Source organism: Scatophagus argus, chromosome 7 (genome assembly GCF_020382885.2).
Source record: "Scatophagus argus isolate fScaArg1 chromosome 7, fScaArg1.pri, whole genome shotgun sequence".
NCBI lineage: Eukaryota > Metazoa > Chordata > Actinopteri > Scatophagidae > Scatophagus > Scatophagus argus.
Window position 1 is genome coordinate 9,106,716 of NC_058499.1, and position 24,901 is coordinate 9,131,616.

General features: G+C 41.9%; 2 protein-coding genes across 4 annotated transcripts; both read left to right on the plus strand.

Moving 5' to 3' along the window:
* Positions 1 to 6,089: 6,089 nt before the first annotated feature.
* On the plus strand, positions 6,090 to 15,817 carry caprin1b (cell cycle associated protein 1b). Of its 2 annotated transcripts, none has more exons than XM_046393416.1 (18): positions 6,090 to 6,247; positions 7,760 to 7,924; positions 8,103 to 8,165; positions 8,277 to 8,363; positions 8,458 to 8,696; positions 8,785 to 8,867; positions 10,468 to 10,638; positions 10,757 to 10,809; positions 10,912 to 10,995; positions 12,269 to 12,439; positions 12,514 to 12,622; positions 12,720 to 12,781; positions 12,872 to 12,964; positions 13,546 to 13,692; positions 14,028 to 14,181; positions 14,333 to 14,512; positions 15,051 to 15,157; positions 15,277 to 15,817. In XM_046393416.1, the coding sequence occupies exons 2-18, from the start codon at positions 7,760 to 7,762 to the stop codon at positions 15,361 to 15,363; spliced, it is 2,055 nt and encodes a 684-aa protein (XP_046249372.1). In that variant the 5' UTR covers positions 6,090 to 6,247; the 3' UTR covers positions 15,364 to 15,817. The 2 variants fall into 2 exon arrangements, with proteins under 2 accessions (XP_046249372.1, XP_046249373.1); XM_046393417.1 differs by having other exon boundaries at positions 14,336 to 14,512.
* A 1,262-nt stretch (positions 15,818 to 17,079) lies between these two features.
* nat10 (N-acetyltransferase 10) lies at positions 17,080 to 24,871 on the plus strand. Of its 2 annotated transcripts, none has more exons than XM_046392968.1 (29): positions 17,080 to 17,253; positions 17,502 to 17,628; positions 17,732 to 17,823; positions 17,925 to 18,096; positions 18,253 to 18,375; positions 18,467 to 18,528; positions 18,622 to 18,736; positions 18,963 to 19,070; positions 19,204 to 19,337; positions 19,448 to 19,541; positions 19,638 to 19,736; positions 19,826 to 19,962; positions 20,165 to 20,289; positions 20,372 to 20,522; positions 21,435 to 21,531; positions 21,634 to 21,750; positions 22,020 to 22,121; positions 22,211 to 22,285; positions 22,370 to 22,486; positions 22,625 to 22,758; positions 22,864 to 22,912; positions 23,012 to 23,108; positions 23,201 to 23,308; positions 23,392 to 23,564; positions 23,644 to 23,763; positions 23,878 to 23,976; positions 24,218 to 24,291; positions 24,394 to 24,474; positions 24,557 to 24,871. In XM_046392968.1, the coding sequence occupies exons 2-29, from the start codon at positions 17,515 to 17,517 to the stop codon at positions 24,699 to 24,701; spliced, it is 3,114 nt and encodes a 1,037-aa protein (XP_046248924.1). In that variant the 5' UTR covers positions 17,080 to 17,253; positions 17,502 to 17,514; the 3' UTR covers positions 24,702 to 24,871. The 2 variants fall into 2 exon arrangements, with proteins under 2 accessions (XP_046248924.1, XP_046248923.1); XM_046392967.1 differs by having other exon boundaries at positions 17,505 to 17,628.
* The last annotated feature ends 30 nt before the right edge of the window (positions 24,872 to 24,901 follow it).

Below are 24,901 nucleotides of genomic sequence, written 5' to 3' on the forward strand. Positions count from 1 at the left end.
ATGTTACAGTTACAATTGATTTGCTTCCAAAACATGTGATTAACTCATAAGACATCATGTGTTATCGTAGATTAAAGGCCCACACAGGTGTTTTCAGTTATGGGACTGACTGATTGACTGTTGGGATTCACATGAGGTCACCATGAAGGAGACAGTTGTGACTTGTCCCACAAAAAAGCCAACAGGAAAGCCTCCGAAGTCCCCAAAACGTTAATTTCTTAAATCTTGTTACACAAGGTGATAAGTTGTGTGCGCAGATAGCAAGATTAAACACATATCATCTTTCAACGCTGAGGATTTAACACTCTGATAAGGGCGTTTAGGCCTAGTGAGTACTTTCACTTTTGATATTAAAATGCTTTTGTGTTGCTAATACTGAGCTGCTTCACTTTTAACTGGTTTAGAATTTGGATTGCAGGACTTTCACTTGGATTAGAAAAACGTAGTACTGCTACTTTTACTCGAGAAGCAGAGAAATTCTTCCACCACTGCTCATTGAAAGATATTAGCAAAGATAGTGTCTCACTTGATGATAAGTCTGAAGCTGTAATAATAAAGGTCCCACTAAGGGCCCATCAAGTCTTACTCAGTGGATTTCCAGAATGTCAGCGGTCAAAAGGTGTGTTGGAGCATTTAACCTGATGAACTGATGGAAACCCCGTCAGCGAGACTTTTCCTACCCTACCAATCCCAAATGTTGCTCTCATTCATGGTTTATGACTGATTTATAAAGCATTCGTTATTATATATCAATCTTAACAACCCCTGTATAAAAGGTGCCTTCCTGGAAAGTGATAACAAACCCGTAAACTTATGTTAGAAACATATTGTGTGTTATGTATTAATTATAGTTGGTTTTATACTTTATGCTAGATTGCACTGCTGATTATTTTTGGTGTGATAATTCAGTATCTTAACCTCAATATTCTTTGTAAAACTTAATATATAAAAGCAGATATATTAAACGTTGTCACCTAAATATACGCAGAGCAATATAGGATTGTTAAAGATTTTTATATGATTCTTCAACGTGTAAGAAACATTTCAGTGTTGCACCTGCAGGGATGGGGATTCATTTGACTTACTTGTTTAGTTTAACCTCTAATATTTGTAAAGTGATCCTATGTTTTGTATGTATAATCTTAACCTGCTTTGTAACCAGTCACTGCAGCAATAAGTGCAATAAAAGCACAATATTCCCTCTCAGATGTAGATGCATGAGAAAGTCAGCAGAAAGAAATGACTTTCAGTAGGTCATATATGTACTTATAGTTCTTGAGTAGCTTCCCACCATTGTTGAAATCATGTAAGATGAATGTATGATTTCTTCTGGTTGATTCCCCTCTATGGGAACACAAGAGTGACCCACTAACACGTAAACTGGGAGAAGAGAGAAGATGCTCTCAAATACCAAAATAATAATAATCATAATAATAAAAGTCTTTTGAATGTCTCTGCATGTTATAAATGTGATATATCTACATAGCTGGTGTCTTCACAGCCTTTCCTTTTCAAACCAGAGTTGCTGCGGGTCCTTCTTCTTATCTGCTGCCAAAGCCTCGGGGCTGCCTGCAGGAGGGAGGGACGCAGACAGCAGTTGGACTGGGTAGCGAGATAAACCACCTAAACTCCAGCAGCCACAGTCAGCCCCTCAGCCAGACGCAGCGGAGAGAGACTGGAGGTGAACTCTAAAATCGGGCTGAAAGCATCCCTTGACTAGACAGTTGTGCTCCTTGGGTAGATACCAGGCTAAGAAGGCCCAGGAGCAAGGTGAGCATGGCGCTGTGCCGTGCCAGGCGGACAGAAAACAGAGCAGCTACACAGAGCTAAAACTCTAACTACATACCCTCCGAATGGAAAACATCTTTGGGACAAGACAACAACAGCCCAGTGAAAGGTCTATAGTGTCTTAGTCACGGGCTAATTAAATAAAAATGTTGCATACTTAAGCCCGATTTCCTGTCATATGGAACCACTGGCTCATACGTGAGAGTGTAACACTTGTGGACAAAGCTGGGCAGGGTTGAGCCTGGTCACAACCTGTAGAAGAAGAATCAGAAGAAGAATCAACTTTTATTGACAGTATATATATTTTTACATACACACACTGAATTCGTCTTCTGCATTTGACTCATCCTTAGTTGAACACACACGTGCAACACCCGGCAAATTACATGCAGTGAAACACACACAGGAGCAGTGGGCAGCATCAAGCGCCGGGGAGCATATTGGGAGGTCAAGTGCATTGCTCAAGGGCACATCAACCGGCTAATGAAGGGGGGGAGCATTTTATCGCATTAATCACTCCACCACACCCAAATTTTTCTTGCCCGTCCGGTGGGGGAATCGAACCGGTGACCCCCCGATCACAAGCCGCTTCTCCAACCTCTAGGCCACGGCTGGGGATCACTGTTTGATTCCCCCAACGCTAAAACTCAACCAGCATCTTTTTAATATCTTCTTCTTCTGATTCATGTTGACTTAAAAATGGATATGTGGATATTTTTAGTTCCGTGAGTTTTTGTTGACTGCTTTTTCCCACGTGAGTAATCATTGTCGACATATTCGGTTTGCACAATCTTCTGCATTGTCTTTTCTTTGATAATCAGCCTTATTTGGTATGAAGTTGTAAAGGTTAGTGGGATTGCATGCTTGTTTGCACAAAAGTCTTTGCAATGACAAACTCAACTGAAGATCTGTGAGGTTTGAAGAGCTAAACAAAAATCACATGTCGGTATCAGGATGTCTCAACCCGCCGAAATGTCGTGTTGCACAAATGGAAAGCTCAAGAACAAAAGAGAAAGAGGGGAAAGTCTGTACTGACATGACACCCGAGTCATCCACAACTTCCTGTGGAGATGAATGAGAAAGCCCAGAGGATGTGCAACTGGCATACAGAGCTTTCCTGGGGGTTGGTGCACACTGCATTCACTTCCTAACCACCCACCCCCCGCACCCCCTCCTGTGCATCATGGCACCCCTCTCATGGCTTCCCAGATAGACAGCTCGACTCCAGATGGTTCAGCCTGATAGGAGCAACAAGGCCTACAGCACACCATAAAAATTCTAGCTAGTTGGCATTAGGCGGTAAAACCCTTATCTTTGTGTTTGGGCTTCCTAAATGTCACGAGAAAGGAGGTGCAGGCTTCATATCTCAATATGAAATATTTAATCATTCATTTTATGTCATGGGCAACACAGGCAATTTTTCCACCACCCCGTTTCTTTCCTGTCTAATTAGGGGAGCAAACAGTTAAGAATGTAGACAACCTTTTGGGAAGTGGTGTCACTCATGTCCAGCTTCCTGTTTTGCCTGTTTGGTACTGAGAGCCTTATGGAGTTGAAAGCAGTGTGGAATTTGAGGGCAGCTGGAAAGTAAGCGTCAGCACAAAGCAAAACAGTAAAATTATACTAAACAGCTGGTGGCCCTCTCTCTCATCATTCAGCAAGTCAGTTAAATTTATTACAAGCTGCTCTAGTAAAGCACATCAAGGCCGTTGCAGGATGTACAGTCAATATCCCACCATCTTGCGAAATCATTAGAGATTTCCTGTTAAATAGAGCTCTTAATTAGTAGTGGAACATAAATAATTATCCATACATCATGGACTATCTGGACACAGGCTTGCAGGCCCATTTCCTGACATAAGAGCACTCTGGACGTATTGTTGACTCTTTGATAGCACAAACTCTGGAACAGCAATAGCAAAACCGACCACTTCCTGCCTAATCTGAAGTCAAGTGATAATTACTGTGGCTACTGTGTCGAAGCGCTCCTAAACAGTTACAGGTCAGGGTATGTTTTATTGTTCACTGTTACCATACAGGTTTGAATTAGAGAACTGTGGGACCGACTGTAAATTTTTAAAATGTCGAGGTGTAAAGGTCAGATGTCAGATGAGGAACCACCCTGGAATTCTTTTAGAAAATGGCTGGTGGACTGGTGTTGTTGTTTGATTGAAATACAACAGGCTGCGGAAATGAGTCACTCGTTGAAAGGGAGCTTCACTTACCCTGAGGATCCTCCCATAATCAGTATTATCCCTGAAGGAAAACACTTTCAGTGGAACAGTGCAATCAAAAAGCTGTGCAGCCATGTTAACTGCTTCCTGTATTTGGCATAACAAAAGCAAGCTGATTTCACATTCTTCTGGTCAGTTTGCTTCCCTTTAGACACTGATGTGAAGTATGTGCTCAGCGGCGGAGCAAAATAGAACAACACATTTACAGTCCCAAAGATACTATAAAAACCAGACAAATTTGTGTTCAATTGTTTTGGGTTGGGAACTTTTCTTTTTCAGCATTTATTAAGGATGCATGTATGTGTGCTGTGTGTGAGTAAGAGAGCAACACATTTTGTCACACGGTTGTAAATTTGTTTGTCATCTTATTGAAAAGTGAGAGCAGGTCTTCATCTTTCAGAGTCTGACGATTTGCATAAACTGAACTTTCTCTCCAGCCACAGTTTTACTTTGACAGTGTTTTGTTGTTTGTCAGATTGCTGAGCTTTACTGCCACCTACTGACACAAGTAACAAAAACAATTTTGAACCTCATCTCTGGAGCCAGTCGTGTTCTTGCATAGTGTTTAGCTAAGAGTTTCCATGTACTTAAGTGCTTGCACAGCTTATTATATGGTATAATTATTTAATGAGTTCCCAGTATTGAACACTGGAATTGCATCTTTAAATTTTTTGAAAAGTGTACTGCAGCGTTTGTCATCACTCAGGTCAGGAAATATATGACTGACTCTATATTAGGAAATAAAATAATTTTGGAGCTTTTAGAGATGTTAAAGTTAGGCCAGAAAAGGTTATGAAAACTTTTAAAGTTGTAACGCAACCTACTCACGCCTGTTGTGCTGCAATCATTACAGGTTCTATCAGTGTATAGTACAATATAGTACTTTATATTGTATATGTGATCATTTATCATTCAGACTAACAAGCTAAAATAAAAATATGTGTGCACGTTCAGTCATGCAGCGTTAGAGGTGGGGCTTGTGAATTCCCAGCTGGTTTGCAGATTCAGACTGGCAACTTTGCCATCACAATGTTTCAGGAGTAGATCTCACATCCATCTTAATTTAGAGTAGATGAGTGCATTTCATCAGAAAGGGCAGACCTCACAGGCAGCACAGAGCAAACAATGTTTGATAATGCTCCTGTTAATGAACATAGTGCTTAACCTGTTATTTTTCTGGCAAACAAATCATTTCAGACGTCAGAGCAGATACTCATTTAAAATAGACAATTTAATTACATCAAATTTAAACTAAATGTGATTGTTTATTATTATCATTACTTCAGGTTTATAACATTTGTTTTATAAATGTTTCAGTTAGTGGGTGCAACAGCTTCCAGAATTTCTAACTTCTATGCAACGATCGCTAGAAACATCCTCATATTGAAGACAGAATAGGTATTAAGACCACAACATGCTTCTGACCTGTGATTTAGTACATGCCTAATATGCCCTCTCTTGTTCATAGTTAAGTTATTATTATCATCATTATCATTATTATTATTGTTATTAGTAGTAGTAGTAGTAGTAGTAGTAGTAGTAGTATCATTACTGTTGTTGTTATCTGGTTTGTGGATTTGGAAACTTAAGCTTAAAAAATAAGTTTAACTTAACTGTAACTTTTAGACGTTTTTTTTCTGTGACAGTCGTCTTAAGATATTTAAATTCATGGTTTTGATGTTGAAGGTAAACTTCATATCGATGCGCAAAAATCCTGTCATCATGTAAAGAGACAGCTGTGCACCAACACATACAGGGGGATGGGACAGCTACTAAACAAAATACTGTATATGGCATAGGGATGGCGATGCATGGCCTTATCAAAGCTAATGATTGTGCAGATTTTCTGCCAAGAGGCTGTACACTATATTGCCTGATTACAAAGGGCAACTTTATAATGTCTAATTACTGCAAACGTGAACAACTATTTTAAAAAATCAATCGGGAGATTTGTGTTATGTGTGGAAATGTTACCAATGGCAAACCTGTGCACTAGTAATGTTTTTGTAGTTGATTTTTTCAGGCATATTTTTGACAGCTGAAAACGGACCTTCGCCTTTATAAAGAGTTTCTCCGTCTTTCGAACCGTCTCAGTTGTCGGTGAGGCCGGCGGGGCGGATCCCACACTAGAGTGAAAGAGAACATAAAGCAACACAACAATAATAACAGCTTGGCCCTCTCGTACATTTCGCTAGCAAGCTCCCCTGTGGATACATAACATCAAGGTGGGTGAACGAGGAGTCGTTCTACCAAGGGAACGAGGCTCACGGCCGGCTGCTAGCTAGCACGCGTTGCTGTCGCTACCTGATGATCAAGCTAGCAGTGCGTGCAGATGCTAAGTCAGTGGTCTGTGCTAACGGTAGTGCAGCCAGGGCCATTTTACCAAATCTCGGATATAAAACCGGCGAACTGACCGCAGTGCTCGGCTCTGGACGACATAGGTGGTAGTCGAAGACATAGTTTTGTATCGTTATAGTGAAAATATTTTGATAAGAAGAAATACAGTTATTTAGGAACGTCCTCCCTCCACTTTACACAGTTTGTCTGAAGTTAGCAAGTTGCTATAATGAGATGGTTTTGGTGCTCAGGGGTATTGTCCGACCGGTAGATGTTTTTATTGTTGCGTAATATACTTCATTCATGTGTCGCTTGCACCTAACAACTTGCATTGATATTGAACTTCCTGTATTTTACAGCTGAGCTTTGTTTCTTGTGCTGTGAAATCTCAGCTCGTCTCATCTTTAATATCTCCTTTTATTTCATATGTTAATATTGTTACTTGTTTGATTTGAACGATATAGAGTGAATCTTTCTGCGAAAAATTTCTCTGTCAGTGTGCATGTTTAGGCCTACTGTATCATGCTTTCTGACGAGATCTCATGTCGAGCTGACGGTGTTGGGTTAGTTGATATTTCCATTAGTCGACTGGCAAAAAATTAAACGGTGGCTGTTTTGATGAGCAGTTGTCACCATTGATTCATTGTTCTAGCAAAATGGCAAGCTTTTACAGATGTCAGATTCTCAAATGTAAATATTTTTGTTTTTTTATTTAGGTTTTGTAAATTGGCACCTGTGGGTTTTGGACTGTTTGTTACACTTGAAGATAAAAGCAATTTGACTATGTACGTTTGGCTTTGGGGAATTGTGATGGACATCTTTCATTGATCAACTGATCAGTCAAGTTTTCCTGATACAGTGATGATAGTGATGCCTGCACCAAGGCTGTGTTTTGATAGTAAATGCAAATCCAATACCTCTGTGCTTTCCCCATAAATCTGTAAGCTCTGCTTTATGAAATTCACTGAAATCATTTTTTTGTGAGGTAACATGAGGTCAGGGATTTTTGTGGCACTAAAAGATGAGTCGTGGACCTGCTGTGACTGTATTAATGCAGTGTATACACTACAGTGACTAAGCAAGCGATCTGCACTGATACCAGTCCAGAGTGTGATTGATGTGTTTCTGCTGCTGTCTGACGGTTTATAGACTGATTGATTAATTTAATCAAGCAAATAATTGGTAGATTAGTCGGTAATGAAAAAAATCTTTGGCTGCAGCTTTAATCCCACCAATACCTCAATAGTCAACATGCAGTGTTTTTTCATGCCCAGTGATGGTTTTGACACATCAGACTGATGCCATTTTCGAATAATCCATTGATGATCTGTAATTTTCATATTGATGAATGCATCTCTCTGCTACCACCAGAGGATAACCTTTCACACTTTAATCTCCAGATGCCCTCAGTGATGAATGCAAATGGGACAATGCAGTCTGTCAGCCCAGATGTGGGATCCGCTCCAGGGTCACTGGGAAATTTTGCGCTTGGTGGACAGTCCGAAGTCTTGAAGCAAGTGCTGGGTGTCATTGACAAGAAGGCACGGAACATGGAGAAGAAGAAGGTAATGTAGACAGCCATTTGTTCAGAATGCTTTCTGATAACACCATCTAACTACACTGCTGTTCCAAAGAATCCATAGCTGATGCTAAACACACTAAAGCACTGTCATCAAGAATTACTCTGCCTAGTTTGTTTTACAATTCAGAACTGTATGACAGATTGTGAATGTTCTGTTACAGAGCAAACTAGATGATTATCAAGTCAGAAAGAATAAGGGGGAGCGTCTTAATCATGACCAGCTGGTGGGTACACTGCATTATTTTGTACATAGACACAAACAATCCTGTAATTTTTACAAAGATATTACAACCTAGCAAAGTGTGAAATGTCTTTTTTTTCCTTTATCTGTTTAGGAGGCCCTATCCAAGTACCAGGAAGTCATGAATAACTTGGAATTTGCCAGAGAGTTGCAAAAGACGTTCATCGCACTTGGACAAGATGTAAGGATGATTTTGGGTTTTGGTTTTCTGAAAAAAGTTTCCACTCCAGCATCTGGTAACTTGACTTGATGTTACGTGTGTGTATTATCATTAGATCCAGAAGGTGGTGAAAAAGTCTGCACGGCGGGAGCAGCTGCAGCGGGAGGAGGCAGAGCAGAGGAGGTTGAAGACAGTTCTGGAGCTGCAGTTCCTCCTGGACCGACTGGGAGACGACACGGTGCGGCAGGACCTGAAGCAGGGGGTCGGCGGCTCACCGCTGCTGACGGATGCAGACCTCGCAGCCTTTGATGAGCTCTACAAATTAGTGGGGCCAGACCGTGACCAAAATGTCAGGTTGGTACAAGGCAGTGATGGCTGACTTCTTCTACTACTTTTTTTCTTTTTAATGTGGGGATTCACAAAACTTATATTACACTTGCAGGTTGGTTGAACAGTATGAAGAAGCGTCTATGCACCTCTGGGACCTGCTAGAAGGGAAGGACAAAGCTGTGGTTGGAACAACATGTAAGTCTAATTTAACTCTTTGCCCATGAGTGGTTGCAGGCTGCAGAGCTCAGTAGTTCTGACTTTTGATTGCTTTGTCTTTGATTCCAAAAATCCACTGGTTTCTTCTTGTCAAATGTGATTATTTGCTGATTTTCTTAACCTTCTGTTACAGTAAACCAAATATCTTCGGGTTTTGAATTGTTTGACGAACAAAACAAGTGACGTGAAGACAAAAACTGCAGTGGGACAAATTACCGACCAAAGAATAATAATTTCATAGAGATAATAACTATCGGATTAATCAAAATTGTAAATAATTTGGAGTGCATGTGCATTGTAGCCCCAAATTTAAAAATTAATGTTGTTTGTTCAGGACAAACTGGCTATATTTATATGCCCAGCTGGTAGCAAAAATTGTTGGCAGGACATTTTATCACATGCTTGGTGACACAGCAGTCACCAGCAAGCTTTTTAAGTGTGTTGAAGCTGGCCAAAAGTGATTTGTCACAACTTTTGAGTGATCCTAAGGCAAGGTAGATCAAGATGGCAAATCCTCGAAACAAAACCTCCTTGTGTCAGAAGCCGCTTCGGGACATTAGCCAGTCTTAATATGTTAATGTAGCATGTGCATTGTATTTTGTTAATGCAGCATGTGTGCAGTACTCTGATGTGAATAATCAGGCCTTGTGGATACTGGCGTACTGCGTTCTCAGCAATCTGGCCTCAGTACTCGCACTGCTGCATTCTGCTTGGGGCCTGATCTCTGTGGGCTTATCCTGACTCAGCAGTGGGGCAGGGTGCCAGTGGCCCCGTTGCCTGTGGTTCCACTGGTCAGATCTCTCTCTCTCTCTCAGATCGCTGCATTAGGATTCTGGTGACCCAGTTCACTGTAGTGACACCAGCAAACCCTTTCACCTCAATAAGGAGGTCTCGCATGGTGACTCATGGTGATATTTATTCAGGCAGAGACAGACATCTTGACCTGAAGCACAAGGCAGTAAAGGAAATAACATTGACCTGCTTTGCCTGAAGAGCCAAAAGTGGAAATGCCTGAGCTAGGATAAGGGCACTTCTAGTGTTTTCTTATGAAGTCATGATTGTGTTCTAATGTCGTGTTTTTAATGTGGTCAGTCAGCAGCAATTTAGGGCATTTTCTTCCCAAGATTTGGGTTAAATCATGAATTAATGGTGTTGTTTCCGTAGCTTTCTTTTCGGGCTGTTGCACTGTGGCGCTTCGGCAGCAACAGTTGGAGAAACGTATTGTCATGTACTTTTGTGCACCAGTCAGGATTTAGGAACATTTTAGGCAAGTCAACAGCAAATCTGATCAAACTACACCCCCGACAGTCCTGAGGCAGCAGATGATTAGCTCAGTTTTTGTTTGTTGAATATTTCCTGGCTATTTAGTTGAATATTGACTGAAATATTAAGAATCAGAACCAAGCTTTCAGGGGCCTCAGTGTGGACATTTAAGTGTGTGCAGTCTGGCTAACTCGCCTTGTCAAAACGGTCACTTTGCCTCTTTCCTTAATGTAACTCTGCAAGTATGATGATTGAATGTCTGCTTTTATGGCTTGACTTTCCAATAAATATGCTTACCATGACATTCATCTTCCAGACAAGGCACTGAAAGAGACTTTGGACCAGGTTCTGCTGAGTGGGTACTTCGACCGGGTGCCCTCTCACCAAAACGGAGTGTGTGAGGAGGAAGAGGAGGAAGAGCCGGCCTCAGCGGCAGCAGTAGTGGTCGCTGATTCATCAGAAGCAGAAGAGCAGACTGTAGATCCAGGTCTCGATCGTTCTCAGAAGTCATGCTGCACAAAACTCTGTATTTCCTGAAATTCTGCTACAATCAAGAAATGAAGAAATCTGTCCTGCATTCTCTGAATTGTTTTTCCTCTTTACAGAAACCGAAATAATTGAGGAGTTCACAGAACCCATTGCGGTGGAAACAACAGAGGTGAGATTAATTTGCCCCTGTGCAGTCAAGTGCTCGGACTGATTGTTTTTTTCTTTAGTCTTGTGCTGATGTTGTGTGTTTTTTTTTTTTTTCCCCCTCCAGTTCATAAACAGACAGTTCATTCCAGACAGCACTTACAGCAGCAATGAGAAGGAACAGGGGGATGAGTGGACCACGGAAACAGAGGTATGCCGCAGGGATGGTGTTTTCCTTTAGTCTCTTTTGTTTTGTAATTATTTGCTCAGTTTTTCTGATTCTAACTTTTATTGCGCCCATAAAGCGGTCTGGTCTTGAATTATGTCTATTTTAAGAGGGTTCCATTTTGTCAAACTTTGTTTCCGCTGCCGTGTTAAGTGTTTTAATGGAAATATAAGCTAATGATAACGTTTTAAAAAGTATAAATCGAGATCATTTTACAGAGAAATCAAGGTATGTCACGACTTTTGTGTGGCTTGTATTGCTCACGTGATCAGTTTGTAACTTGCTGAATTTGAGGATATGTTTAGAACTTGACGACATGCAGATATCACCTGCACGCAAACATTTGGAGTGTGGGAAATATTTTTGCCAGTGTAAGAGCAGCCACAAATGTTTTCATTCAGCAAGCTGTAAAAGTCTCTTGTGTGAATGCACTTTGCTCAAATAAGTGATGTATTGCTGAGGGGCTTTTACTGTGGTCACATGACGTCTGCGTTTTCTTAGATGTTTCAACTGGTTCACTGCGTCATATCTGATTATCAGATTACAGTGGACTTGTTTTGCCTTCATTTGATAGTGGCAGTAGGGATACAGACTGCACAAATATTTGTCAGATGTTTGATCCAGTTGGTGAGTCAGTAAGTGGCACAGACTCACAGTCAGATTGCAAATGATTGTTGTGATGGCTGCAGCCACGTGGTGAACGACCATTTTATAATGTATACAGTAAGGCTCTAACTATAGATGGAATCAGGAACTTTTGCTGGCAGCTTTGACCCAGTGCATGATCAACGTTTTAATGCATCTCCTCTCTCACTCACTTAGTCTTCTGTGTGCAGACTGGAGCCAGCAGATCTACCACTAATGCACACTGTCAAAGAAGATTAATTAGCAAAGATGATTCGACATTGTGAAAAAATTAACCATTAAAAGTTCCTTCAGAGAGTTGGGAATGGTGTTATATTCACTACACTGTATGTAGACTGCTCTTCACCCAGTGAGCACTGTCAGGTCTGTGATGGTTTGATCCTTCAGGCCTGTAGCTTGTGATTTGTCCTGAGCAGTCCAGGGTTTGTGCAGAGAATGTTTAAGTTGTTGAAGAAGAAATTTCTACACTGGGATTGTTCACATTACATGTTTAACTATTAGCTGTGAAGTTTCACTTTACGAACCCTGATGCGAATATAAGCCCACAAGCACCAAACCAGGTTTCAGCTGCTCCTCCTGTGTGTTATTCACCTGTTGTGTCTTCCACTTTCAGGCAGTCAGTGCCATGCAGCAGCAGCCTGTGTCGTCTGAGGCGTCCCCTGTTGCTTTGGAGACCCACCCCTTGAACTTAGCGTCTCCTGCACCACCTTCTGACCCCATGGCCAGGAAGCAGGTGGTGCAGGACTTAATGGCACAGATGCAGGGAACGTACAACTTCATGCAGGTGAGTACTGTGTGCTTGAAGCAACTTTTTATTGTTAAAATTGAACATACTGCTCATCGCTTCTCTGTTCTCAGGACTCGATGCTGGAGTTTGACGGACAGCCCATTGACCCCGCCATTGTCTCAGCGCAACCTATGAAACCCGCTCAGAACATGGATTTACCACAGATGGTGTGTCCTCCAGGTATGTTTCACTTCTGATGTCATGAGGTCAAAATGGCACTTGAATGCTTGAAGTGGCTTTTCTGGTTTGCTAAGGTTCATTTGTCGAATCTTCCTAGTTCACCCAGAGTCCCGGCTATCGCAACCCAACACTGTTCCTGTCCAGCCTGAGCCCACACAAGTAAGTAATCGGAGTAGAACTGACATGACTGATTGTGTAGCTAACCCTGAAAAAAAATTTAAACAACATTTTTACTCTCGATGCTCTCAGGTTCCTATCGTCTCCCCAACTCCGCCCCCCATGTATCAGACCTCACACACGCCAGATCCTCGACCCTCAACAGAATCCATCGACCCCATTCAGGTTATTCAAGCTGTTGTATGAGAGAGTCCCGTTACAGCTTAAAGGATCCAGTTTTCATGTTTTTCATTGTATTTCTGTGTAGTTACAGTTTGGTTTTGTTAAGTTTAGATGATAATCTAAATTCTGGAGGAATAAAATTTTGTTTTTCTGTTGCCTCGGTGTTGAACATCAGCACATTGTTGGTAAGACCAACCATAATGCATCAAGTAATGACAGATGTTTGCTTGTTCATATTCTTGTGATTTTTTTTTATTTTTTTTTGATTTATCTGATTTTATTTTGGAAACTCTTGTAACCCAGCCTTGATCTATCCTGTATTTAGTTGATTAAAGTGAAATTAAGTATAAGGACTCTAAATATGCTGGAATAAGCCTGTTAAATTGTGAGTATGTTGTATGTTCATTGCTAAATCAGTGACGACACCAAGGACATGACCTCACTTAACACCAACAGTAGTGAAAACTGTGCTTAAATATAAATTACCTTAAGAGTTTGTTTGACCTCCTGATTCACTTTTCCCACCCGAGATTTAAAAAAAAATGTGTTAATGCAACTTGTGTTATGTTTCTCCTCTTCAACAGACCTCCATGTCCTTGTCGTCAGAGCAGCCTCCACCCTCTACAGCTCTCCCACCTGCCTCTCAAACGCAGGTTTTCCAGCCTGTCTCCAAAACTCCTCACAGCAGTGGCATCAATGTCAATGCGGCACCATTCCAGTCAATGCAGACAGTAAGGCCTCTGTGATGTTATTGAATAATGCTTGTATTGAAACCATTTCATGTTCGTGTGAAGTCATAGACTGACCTGTCGTGTAGATTAAAAAGGTCTTTGCACGACTTTGTGCGTCACTGCTAGCGGAATCAAAATGAAAATACATTAATAACTTCCATTAGGAGTTACTTGTGGCGTCTCGAAGGGCCCGCTCATCGTATTGCAGTTGTGTGTCTTTTTAGTGAATCAAGTTCTTCCAGGAAATGGTGAGCAATGAACTGTACTCCTAATGAGCCTGTGACCTTTGCTCTGGTTTTGGCTTGACCACAATGTGGCCCTTGTTTGCCCCTCAGGTGTTCAACCTCAATGCCCCAGTCCCGCCAGCTAGTGAGACGGAGGCTTTGAACCAGGCCAGTCAGTACCAGAACAGCTACAACCAAGCCTTCGGCAGCCAGTCGCAACATCCTGTGGAGCAGTCAGAATTGCAGTCAGAACAACTGCAGTCTGGTGTGTAGATTTTCACTCTTTTCATTGTTAAATTGCTGGACTGATTGTGCTGGATTTTTCCTCCTGAAATTACACTCATGTTGAACTCCTTTATGTTTAGAATGAATAATAATTTAGTTTGTTGTTGTTGTTGTTGTTGTTTTCCTTTTAGTAGTTGGTGCCTTCCATTCCCAAGACCAGTCAGGAGGCCATCAGCCACCCTCCCAGCAGGGCTCAGCCTTTGTCAGACATCATCAGTCCTACTATAACAGCAGAGCCATGTCTCGTGGTGGACCCCGCAATGCCAGGGGCATGATCAATGGCTACAGAGGCTCATCAAATGGCTTCAGAGGTAAATTCAAAACCAACTGCTACAAATGAATCCATTTCACTTAAGCCCTTTTCAGACATGGGATACTTACTGCTGGTGACTATTCATCAGTTGAAGTTGTGGTTGTTCTCCGACTTCAGTGATGGATTTTTAAATTCCTATTGAGGTTTCAGATGTGCTGTGCTGACTCTTGCAGTGGAATAATATTTCTCATGTATTCTATTTTTATTACAGAACTGTGCTGCGTATTTTTGAGAAAAGAAGAATCTCTTAAACAACAAATATTTTTTATTTTCTTGCATTAAAAATGATAATCGTGTGATTATATTAAAATGCTCTAAAGAAAGATGAACAAGGAGTGCATTTAATCCCTCTGTGCATACTGAACCTCATCATAATTTGACAGTGTTATGATTCAGTTTCATTAAAGTGATTGACTGTTCCCCTTAAAAAACTGCCATAACATTTAGGCAATGAGGCGCATGGCTGAAGAGTCGGAGCATGTTTTATTCTGAAACTTAAGAGAATCAGTTTAATTTTTAAGTCTTCTTATTTTCAGGTGGCTACGATGGTTATCGCCCTCCTTTTGCCAACACTCCAAACTCCGGGTATGGACCGACTCAGTTCAACACACCGCGAGATTACTCAAATGGGAATTATCAGAGGGTATGATGGAAGCATTCAGACCTCACGCTGACTTTCGTTAATGTCATCTTTGCTGTCTGCTGGGGGCACTTTCTAAAATATCTGTTTGTTTTGTTTTTTTTCTCCTCGTCTTTCTCAAGGACGGTTACCAACAGAACTACAAGCGCGGAGCTGGTCAGGGACCCAGAGGAGTTTCAAGAGGCAGCACTCAGGCAATACGTTCCTGAAATGGCCTTTCGTAATGACTGTGACTAACTTGCACCACACTGAAATTCAAAATTCAAGAATGCATTTGCCCCAGCTCACTCATGTTCTTTTGTTGGTTCTTCATCAGTGGTATTTCTCCTGTCTCTTAAATCAAAGTAATGCCTGCTTTGATATTTGGAAATATTAAACCATTTAAAGTCTAACACACAAAGCTAAGCTGTAAATCCGATCATTGATTTACACAAGCCATGTGTCACAATATTCCTGTAAACTTGAAAGATTTCATAAGTTATTTTTTGTATAAAAAAAGTGCACCTGCCACTGCTGGTCCAAACCTTAGGGGTTAATCCCATTCTCAGTTATTTCTGTCATTTTGGTTCTAAAAAAAGAAGGATTTTATGTTCAATGAGCTCCCGTTTCCTTGTTTGTAAATTGATGTTGCTTCAAGAGTTTCAATAAAGTTGTGTTGCATAACCATGTTTCGGCCTCAGTTTTCTGCTGGACACTAAAGGCGTGTTTCCGTCACAAGGAAACCATATATAAGCCTTACTGTATACATATACAAGGGTACCATATATATCAATCCATTTATCAATCAAGTATATGCTGTAGTGGATACATTTCTACTGCAGTTATTATTTTGTTGTATTTAGGGTTGTTGTTGTTTGTGGCCTTCTTATTCTCATATTTTCAGTGTTTTAGTTCTTAACCTTTGTTAATTTTGCATCTTAAATTTGTATTTTTATTTTGCTCGTAGATTTGGTGAGATTTGAAGTCACGTTGTTTAACTGCTGTGTTCTTCCTACTGTTTCTGTTCCTTCCTGTTTCAGTGTGCAGTTTCTCAAACCAGTTTACATCATGGAGAGTTACTTTAAACATGTGGGAAGGAAAACACCAATTCATGTGTTTTCATCCTCACAGCTAACAAACAAAACACGAACCTGAGTTTTCTTTTCCCTAAGCCATTTCAGCAACAGATAAAAGAATTTGTCAGCCTGTGCTACAGCGCCACCCAGTGGCCTGTCACATGCATGTCACAACATAGCCGTTAGACAAAATGTTATTTCAAGTGGTAGCAAATTCCCTTGAAAAAATAAAAAATAAAATTTGACATACATGGTTAAATTATTTCTGAGAGGTATTTTGTCAGTCAGTTTTTAAACGTTTTACCCCTAAAGTATAAAGTCCCACAGGACTAGTTATTATTACAGTCCCCGACCTAAACTACTGATCCCAGAAATATAGGTGAAACACATGTGCTTATCTTAAGGGGGAAATGAGTTTATCGAATTACACGTCGATAAAATAACAAAATAAAATGCTATAAAATGCCCATCACAATTTCCCAGAACAAAGGTTGAAGTTCAGTTTAGGTCAGCTTTTTTTTTGTTTGTTTTAACCATCCCATCCAAACTCCACGGGTATTCAATTTAATATTAGAGAACGCTAAAAAAAAATCCAAGATGTTATTTTGATGTTATATTTAAACCATCAAACAATCGCCAAAATAGCTATAAGCGAACTGACTAATCTTTGGGTAATCACAGCTGCAGCCTCAAAACTAACTAGTAGAAAGTTGAACTTCCAAATATGGTTCATGGGCTGATTGGAGCATAGAAGAAGCCAAAAACTACACTCTGACGTCCATAAATATTGTAGCAGATTGTTTTAATCTGTGCCTACATGTATAATTAACCTCAACTCACGACTCTGTAATTTGAACCAAGAAGGTAAACTTTTACTCCGCTCGCAGATCGTCGCGCAGTTTTGACGTCACACCGGGGTCCTCCATGAGCTGGTGTCTCCACGTGAGAGTATCAACAGCATGATGGCTGTCGTGTGAATTCAGCTCTCGACTTATCGGTAGCTTTCTGAAGATTAAACAGCAACCAGTTTGTCTGTGTCTGAAGGTAAGTGGAGGCGTTCAGTGTTATGAACGGCGCTTGAATTCTTTGTTCTTCCCTGCTCACTTTGCGGCAGATTTTTAGCCTCCCTGCTGCCATGAATTTTCATTTGTTTTGGCTCCAAGTTAGCTCCAGCCAACTAATGATTTCCTCTTAACTCAGCTGACAGCACAACCCGTGTCGCGTTGTATCTGTGTATTTGTTGCTGTGTGTGTCAGTGTGATTATGTGTTTGATTTTTGTGATTTCTCTCAGTAGCAGTTAGACGATGGCGACAGTTCGCAAGAAGGTGGACAACCGGATTCGTGTCCAGATCGAGAATGGAGTCGCTCTGCAGCATCGGACCATGTTTGTGGTGGTGGGAGATCGTGGCAGAGATCAGGTACCCTTACATTTATTAGTCTCAGCAGCACTCGCCTTGATTTAAGTCAGCAATTTATTTTTTTTCCATCAAATTAATCCGATCACACCTGCCTCTGTTCCAGGTTGTCATTTTGCACCACATGCTGTCCAAAGCCGCTGTCAGAGCACGACCCTCTGTGCTGTGGTGCTACAAGAAAGACCTAGGATTCAGCAGGTGAGTGTAACCTCCTCTCAGAGTTTAAGCCGTTTGCCATTTACTGTGTCAAACAAAAGGGGGGAATTAGGGTGGCTTTGATTTGTGAATGTCTGAAACAGCAATCGGAAGAAGCGCATGAGGCAGCTGCAAAAGAAGATAAAAACCGGCACACTGAATCTGAATCAGGACGACCCGTTTGAACTCTTCATCGCTGCGACCAACATCCGCTACTGTTACTACAACGAGACACACAAGATCCTGGGAAACACCTTTGGAATGTGTGTGCTGCAGGTGAGTTGATCCTCATTGGCTGTAGACACAGAAGGCAATGAAAGATGCTTGCCTTTATTGGGTGAAAATCCCTCTTGATGTTGCAAACCGTTGCTTTCCTCCAGTGTCAAGTTAATATGGCCAGTATTAAGAGCTTTGGTTTTCTGTGTCATGCAGGATTTCGAAGCTATCACTCCCAATCTCTTGGCTAGAACCATTGAGACTGTAGAAGGAGGTGGTATTGTGGTGTTACTGCTGAGGACAATGAACTCCCTCAAGCAGCTGTACACTATGACTATGGTAAGACTAGAGCCTTTTCTCTCATCTTCACACGTCAAGCTTTGTTTGCCAGTCAGATGATTTGGGATCGTTGTGACTTGTTTCCACCCAGGACGTGCACACTCGGTACAGGACTGAGGCTCACCAGGACGTGGTCGGGAGGTTCAATGAGAGGTTCGTAGTCCCCAAGTTTTCATCAGATTTGGAAACTTTGTTTAGTTCATGGAAAGACAGCTTAATTAATTAGTTTTATTTCACTGTTTCTAGGTTCATCCTGTCACTTGCAAGCTGCAAAAACTGTGTTGTCATTGATGACCAGCTCAACATCCTCCCAATCTCCAGTCACATGGCAAACATCAAGCCCGTCCCTCCAAAGACTCAGGTGACCATATTAGAGTGGAAACAATTAGTCTTTCAGATCAATTAGTTGATCAACAGAAAATAAATCTCCAAAATAACATTGTAAAAATTTTAGGTAATTTTCTTCCTAGATTTTTATCTCTGTGGATATTTTGTGCCCCTGTTTGAAGTGGCTTCATGTATATTGTTTGTTTTCTTGCCGGCTTGTTGGCTTCACGCTCCCTGACCAGTTGTCTCCTCTCCCTCAGGAGGACGGTTTGTCTCCACGAGAGGAGGAGCTGAAGGATCTGAAGGAGTCTCTTCAGGACACCCAGCCTGTGGGCGTGTTGGTGGATTGCTGCAGGACCATGGACCAGGTCAGGACCTCTCCCTAGAGAGCCACTATTTAGAGCAAATATCATATGCGTGTTCCTGAGAAGTCACACTAACGTCAATTTCCGTCCCGTTTTCTCAGTAACTGCAGTTTTTAAGGTTTGTGTTGTCCTCTAGGCTAAAGGGGTGTTGAAGTTCATCGAGGCGATCTCGGAGAAGACTCTGAGGAGCACCGTGGCTCTGACTGCTGCCCGTGGTCGAGGCAAGTCTGCAGCACTCGGGCTGGCCGTCGCTGGAGCTGTAGCTTTTGGGTACAGATGAGGGTGTTTTTTGTTTTTCTTTTCATAACGTCATACAAATATGTCAGATTTCTCTATTGTATCGATATTTTTTTTGTAATGATTACTAATATTCTTTACAGCTACTCCAATATCTTCGTAACATCACCGAGCCCGGACAACCTCCACACCATGTTTGAATTCATCTTCAAAGGCTTTGATGCTCTGCAGTATCAGGTAGGCCGTCTGAGAATCTTTGCTGTGTCAGTGACAGTATTGTTCATGCTGTGTGCACACGACACTTCATATCCCTTTCTTTCCCCCCACTCATAGGAGCATCTGGACTACGAAATCATCCAGTCTCTGAATCCAGAGTTCAACAAAGCTGTGGTGCGGGTGAACGTCTTCAAAGAGCATCGGCAGACAATCCAGGTAAACGAGACCAGACAGCTCCTGTCTGTTTCCTGTTGTTTACAGCAGTAAGTGAGGATGCGTGACGGTCCTGTTTGTGTGGCCAACAGTACATCCACCCAGGCGATGCAGTGAAGCTGGGCCAGGCTGAACTGCTGGTCATTGATGAGGCTGCAGCCATCCCTCTTCCGCTGGTTAAGAAACTTCTGGGACCTTATCTGGTTTTCATGGCCTCCACCATCAACGGGTCAGTAATGGAGCTGGATGATATTTATATAATCAAATACCACGACTTTGGTCTGAAAAACGTTATACGCAAGGACAATTTGAGTGAAATGGATTTAGAGGGGTTTTTTTTCTTTAAAAAATGTTTTAAACAGTTCACATTCTGTCAGTCGATAATTCACCTGATCATTTCGGCTTTCCGTTGTTTTACTTCATCTCTGCAGGTATGAAGGCACCGGACGCTCTCTTTCCCTCAAACTGATTCAGCAGTTGAGGCAACAGAGTGCAGACAGCCAGCAGAGCCTGTCAGCAGAGAACAGGGCGGCTAACACAGCGAGGCTAGCAGCAGGTAAACATCTTGTGTTTTACTTTTTGTGTGTCTCTATGAGTGTGTGTCTGTCATCTGTCTGACTGTTTCTCTACCCGTGCAGCTCGCTCCCTCCACGAAGTTTCTCTTCACGAGTCCATCCGATACGCTCCAGGAGACCCCGTAGAAAAGTGGCTGAATGATCTTCTCTGTCTGGACTGTCTGAACATACCCAGACTCATTTCTGGCTGCCCACTTCCACAGACCTGTGACCTGTATCCTTGGTGTACTTTAAATGGTTTAAAGTGGTGTAGACTAGGCCAGTGGTTTCCAAAGTTGTTGTTTTTTTTTTTTAAACTTTACAAGGATCCCTAAACTGACAGAAATAAGACCACAGACCCCCGTTTGTTAAAATGGGGCGCCCTTATATGTTAAGAATTTTGCTTTTGGGTGTTTTATTCCAGAACGTTTAGGAAAGCCATGACCAAAACAGTCATACATCCTGTCATTGTGTCACTAGATGGAATTATTGTGAAAATATATTTCTATAACCAAGACTACATGTGACAGTCTGAACAACTATATGGACAGCAGCAGCGGTTAAAGTGAGTGTGTTTCTCTGCTGACATTTACTGAACACAAATATTTAGTGTACGGCTGCAGCTAACGATTATCATTACGGATCAGTCTGTTAATCGTTTACTTGATTAATAGTTTGGCCAGATAATACAGAAATGCGGCCATTGAAAATTCCTTAAGTGTAAAGTGGGATGTCTTGAGATCGCTCGTTTTGGCCGACAAACGGCCCAAAACATTAAGATATTCAATTCACTATGAAACGAGACAAAGAAGAGCAGCAAATCGTCACATTTGAGAAGCCTGAACCAGAGAATGGTTCACATTTTTGCTTAAAAGTGCACTTAATAGATAAATCCACCGTCACATGCTGGTTAAAATTAACTAGTGGGTATTAAAAATATTATACAGTCAGAGATATGGCTACATGGATTCAAAACCACAGATGCAAGCCCTGATCAAATCAGCATATCAGATTGCTATCTGTAACACATCTGTAATGTTTATGTCGCGCGCTGTAAACCACGTATTTAAATTTTTCTGACGGTGCGCATGTGAAACAAAGCGAGCCGTGGTTTCTTCTGCATTGGTCCTCAGCCTGTGCTGTCCAGATATTACGTGAACAGAGACACGCTGTTCTGTTATCACAAGGCGTCCGAGGCCTTCCTGCAGAGGCTGATGGCTCTCTACGTGGCATCGCACTACAAGGTGTCCTTATCAGTTCATATTATCATAATGTCCTCCACACGATGTTGTTTTTATTTGTTTCACTCATGTTCATTTGCTGACTCCTGTTTTCTCGGGATCCAGAATTCACCAAATGACCTGCAGATGTTGTCCGATGCTCCAGCCCATCACCTCTTCTGCCTCCTGCCGCCTGTTCCCCCGACCCAGAACTCACTGCCTGAGGTCCTCGCTGTGGTGCAGGTAAGACGGGAGGAAATCCTTTGTTTTTAAGGGGCACAAGAGTGATGACTTCTCCGTTCATTTGAAATAAAACTAACGATAAGAGGCTTTGCGCAAACACATCTCAATAATTTCAGAAGACTATCTCCCATGAAATCAGACATTACTTGATTTGATTTAAAGTATTCAGAGATCACCCCCTGCTTTGTATGCTTGTTTTTCATTTTTCTATACCTGACTGACTGTGTTTGTCCCTCATTACGTACATTTGTTGTTCTTTGTTCCCTCAGGTTTGTCTGGAGGGAGAAATATCTCGGCAGTCCATCCTAAACAGTCTCTCCAGAGGAAAGAAAGCCTCTGGTGATCTCATTCCCTGGACAGTGTCAGAACAGGTAGAGGCTGGTATCAGAGTTTTCGACAAAATCATTACAGCTCAGATTTCTTCAGTACAAACACGAATCCTCTGCTCTTTTCTTTGCAGTTCCAAGACGCAGAGTTTGCCAGCCTCTCCGGAGGCAGAGTGGTGCGAATAGCTGTCAATCCAGACTACCAAGGGGTAAGAACTTGCAAAGGCCTGAGCTTGTTTTCAGTTAAACTGGACGCACTGTGTATGTCAACTGGTTTCCAACCTGTCCACCAGATGGGCTACGGCTCTAGAGCTCTCCAGCTGCTGCAGATGTACTACGAGGGCAAGTTTCCCACCTTGGATGAGAGCACACACTCAAATCACAATGAGATCACCTCCGTCAGCAGTGAGGTAATGCAGTTAAACAGACTAATAATGATGTCCTCACATGAAGCACAACAAGAGTATAATACAGTTTAGAGATCAGGTTAGTTCGATTAAACTCACATTTTTTTGACAGTAGCACCGTTGTTGTCTATTGTTGTCCAGGCTGTCAGTCTCCTGGAGGAGGTGATCACTCCACGAAAGGAGCTCCCCCCTCTGCTGCTGAAGCTGAGCGAGAGGAGAGCAGAGAGACTGGACTATCTCGGAGTTTCCTATGGCCTTACTGCACAGCTGCTCAAGTGAGTTTCCTTGAATATTGGAGAACGGGACAGGGGTCCTGTTCAGATTTTTTGCACATTCAGAAATGTCAAAATCTGTTTGTTTTTTTTTTTGCAACCTGACAGGTTCTGGAGGAAAGCAGGTTTTACACCCGTCTACTTAAGACAAACCCCAGTAAGTAGTATTTGTTTGTTTGAAGTATGTTTATATACACTGTGCTGTTGTTACATGCTGTAATTACTGGTGTGTGTGTGTGTGTGTGTTTGTGTCTAGAATGACCTGACAGGAGAGCACTCTTGTGTGATGCTAAAGGAGCTGAACACAGATGAAGCACCAGAGCAGAGCCAGTGGCTTTCTGCCTTCTGGAAAGGTGAACTTCCATGACTTTTCTCGTACTAACTGTGGAGATCTGGTGTTTTTAAGCTTATTAAGTTCTCACTGAACAGATATTGTTTTCCACAGATTTCCGCCGGCGCTTTCTCTCTCTCCTCTCCTATCAGTTCAGCAGCTTCCATCCGAGCCTGGCGCTCAGCATCCTGCAGAATAAGAAGTCCAAAGAGGAGCCGAGCAGTAAGACTCCTCTGCTGACTAAAAGTGATCAGATTCCTTCTGCGTCTCACAGCACTGAGCTCATCTGTCTTTGGCCTTTGCAGTTCTCAATAGCTCTGAGCTGGCAGCCCATTTCAGCCCTTACGACCTCAAACGTCTGGAGTTGTATTCAAGAAGCATGGTGGACTACCACCTCATCATGGACCTGATCCCAGCAGTGGCACGCATGTTTTTCCTCAAGCAGCTCGGTGATGTGTCTCTCTCAGCCGCACAGTGTGTAAGTTCCCCCTTATGTTGTGGACTTGGTTGTTTCTTTGTCTTGAAAGAGTGTCATTGATTATTCCTGTTCTTTCCAGGCATTACTGTTGGGTATTGGGTTGCAGCACAAATCAGTGGAACAGCTAGAAAAGGAAATTGAACTCCCAAGCTCACAGCTGATGGGTCTCTTCAACCGTCTGATCCGGAAATTTGTGCAAGCAAGTCCATTCTTGAAGTCATACAATGATATAAAGAAATGCTGTAAAACCTACCTTTTGAAACTGAGGCAACTACATTTATTCTTTCCATTGCTCTGCCCTTTGCTACCCCAGGTCTTCACCGGCATCCAGGAAAAAGCTATTGAGGCAGAGATGGTGGCCACTAAAGACGTTTCAATGGAGCCGACTGTCAGAAGCCTGAATGATGATCTGGTATGTGGTCAGCAATTTTGATTTTTTTCAGGAAACTTGAACTTCTCATGCAAAACTTTGTTGCTTGTTTATATATGATTGTAAATCAAATAGTTTTTGCTTTTGAAATAGGAATTCTCTTTTACAAGTTTGACATTTTTTTTAACCATTATCGAAAAAACACGAGTTGCATCCCTTCACCTCCATGATGGGGCTGTTGCTTTAAGAAAAATAATTTTTAAAACGAATCTTACACTAACAGAATGAAGCAGCTAAGGAGTTTGAGGAGAGACACAAGCAGGACATAGAGAAAGTCAAGGAAATGGACCTGGAAGAGTGAGTATGAGGTTGGGAAGGCGGGGGCCTTGCATGTAGTATTTTAAATCTAAAAAATACACAGGGCATTATTTGCTGTAACGATTCCCTTTGTATTTACAGATACAGGATTCGTGGAGATGATGAGGAATGGGATGAAGTGTTGAAGAAATCAGGGAGCACAGCCGTCGTCAGCATCAAGAGGTGAAGTGACATCCAGGGTCTTTGGCAACAGTGTTTGGTTGTTCTAGAAACATGTTTGTAACAATGTTTTAATTCCCAACAGTGACAAGAAGAGGAAGTTGGATGGGGGAAATGCCGTGGTAAGCAATGGCGGTCCCCAGCACGGGAAACTAAAAAAGAAGGAAATGCACGACGGCATATTCAAAAAGAAAAAGGACAAGCGCGGCAAATTTGGAAAGAAGCTGTGACAGGAAACAGTGCTGCATTGATGGGACAGTGTGTGGACACCGAGCAGCATGAACATCAGCAGTAATTTGGAGAGTTTGGATATTTTGGAAGAACTTGCCGAAGCTGAAGAGCACCTGAAAGCCGTGATATCTGCTGAGATTTTTATCTTAATCCTTGACTTTTTTTTTTTAAATCCTGCTCCACACCAACATTTGTTGCT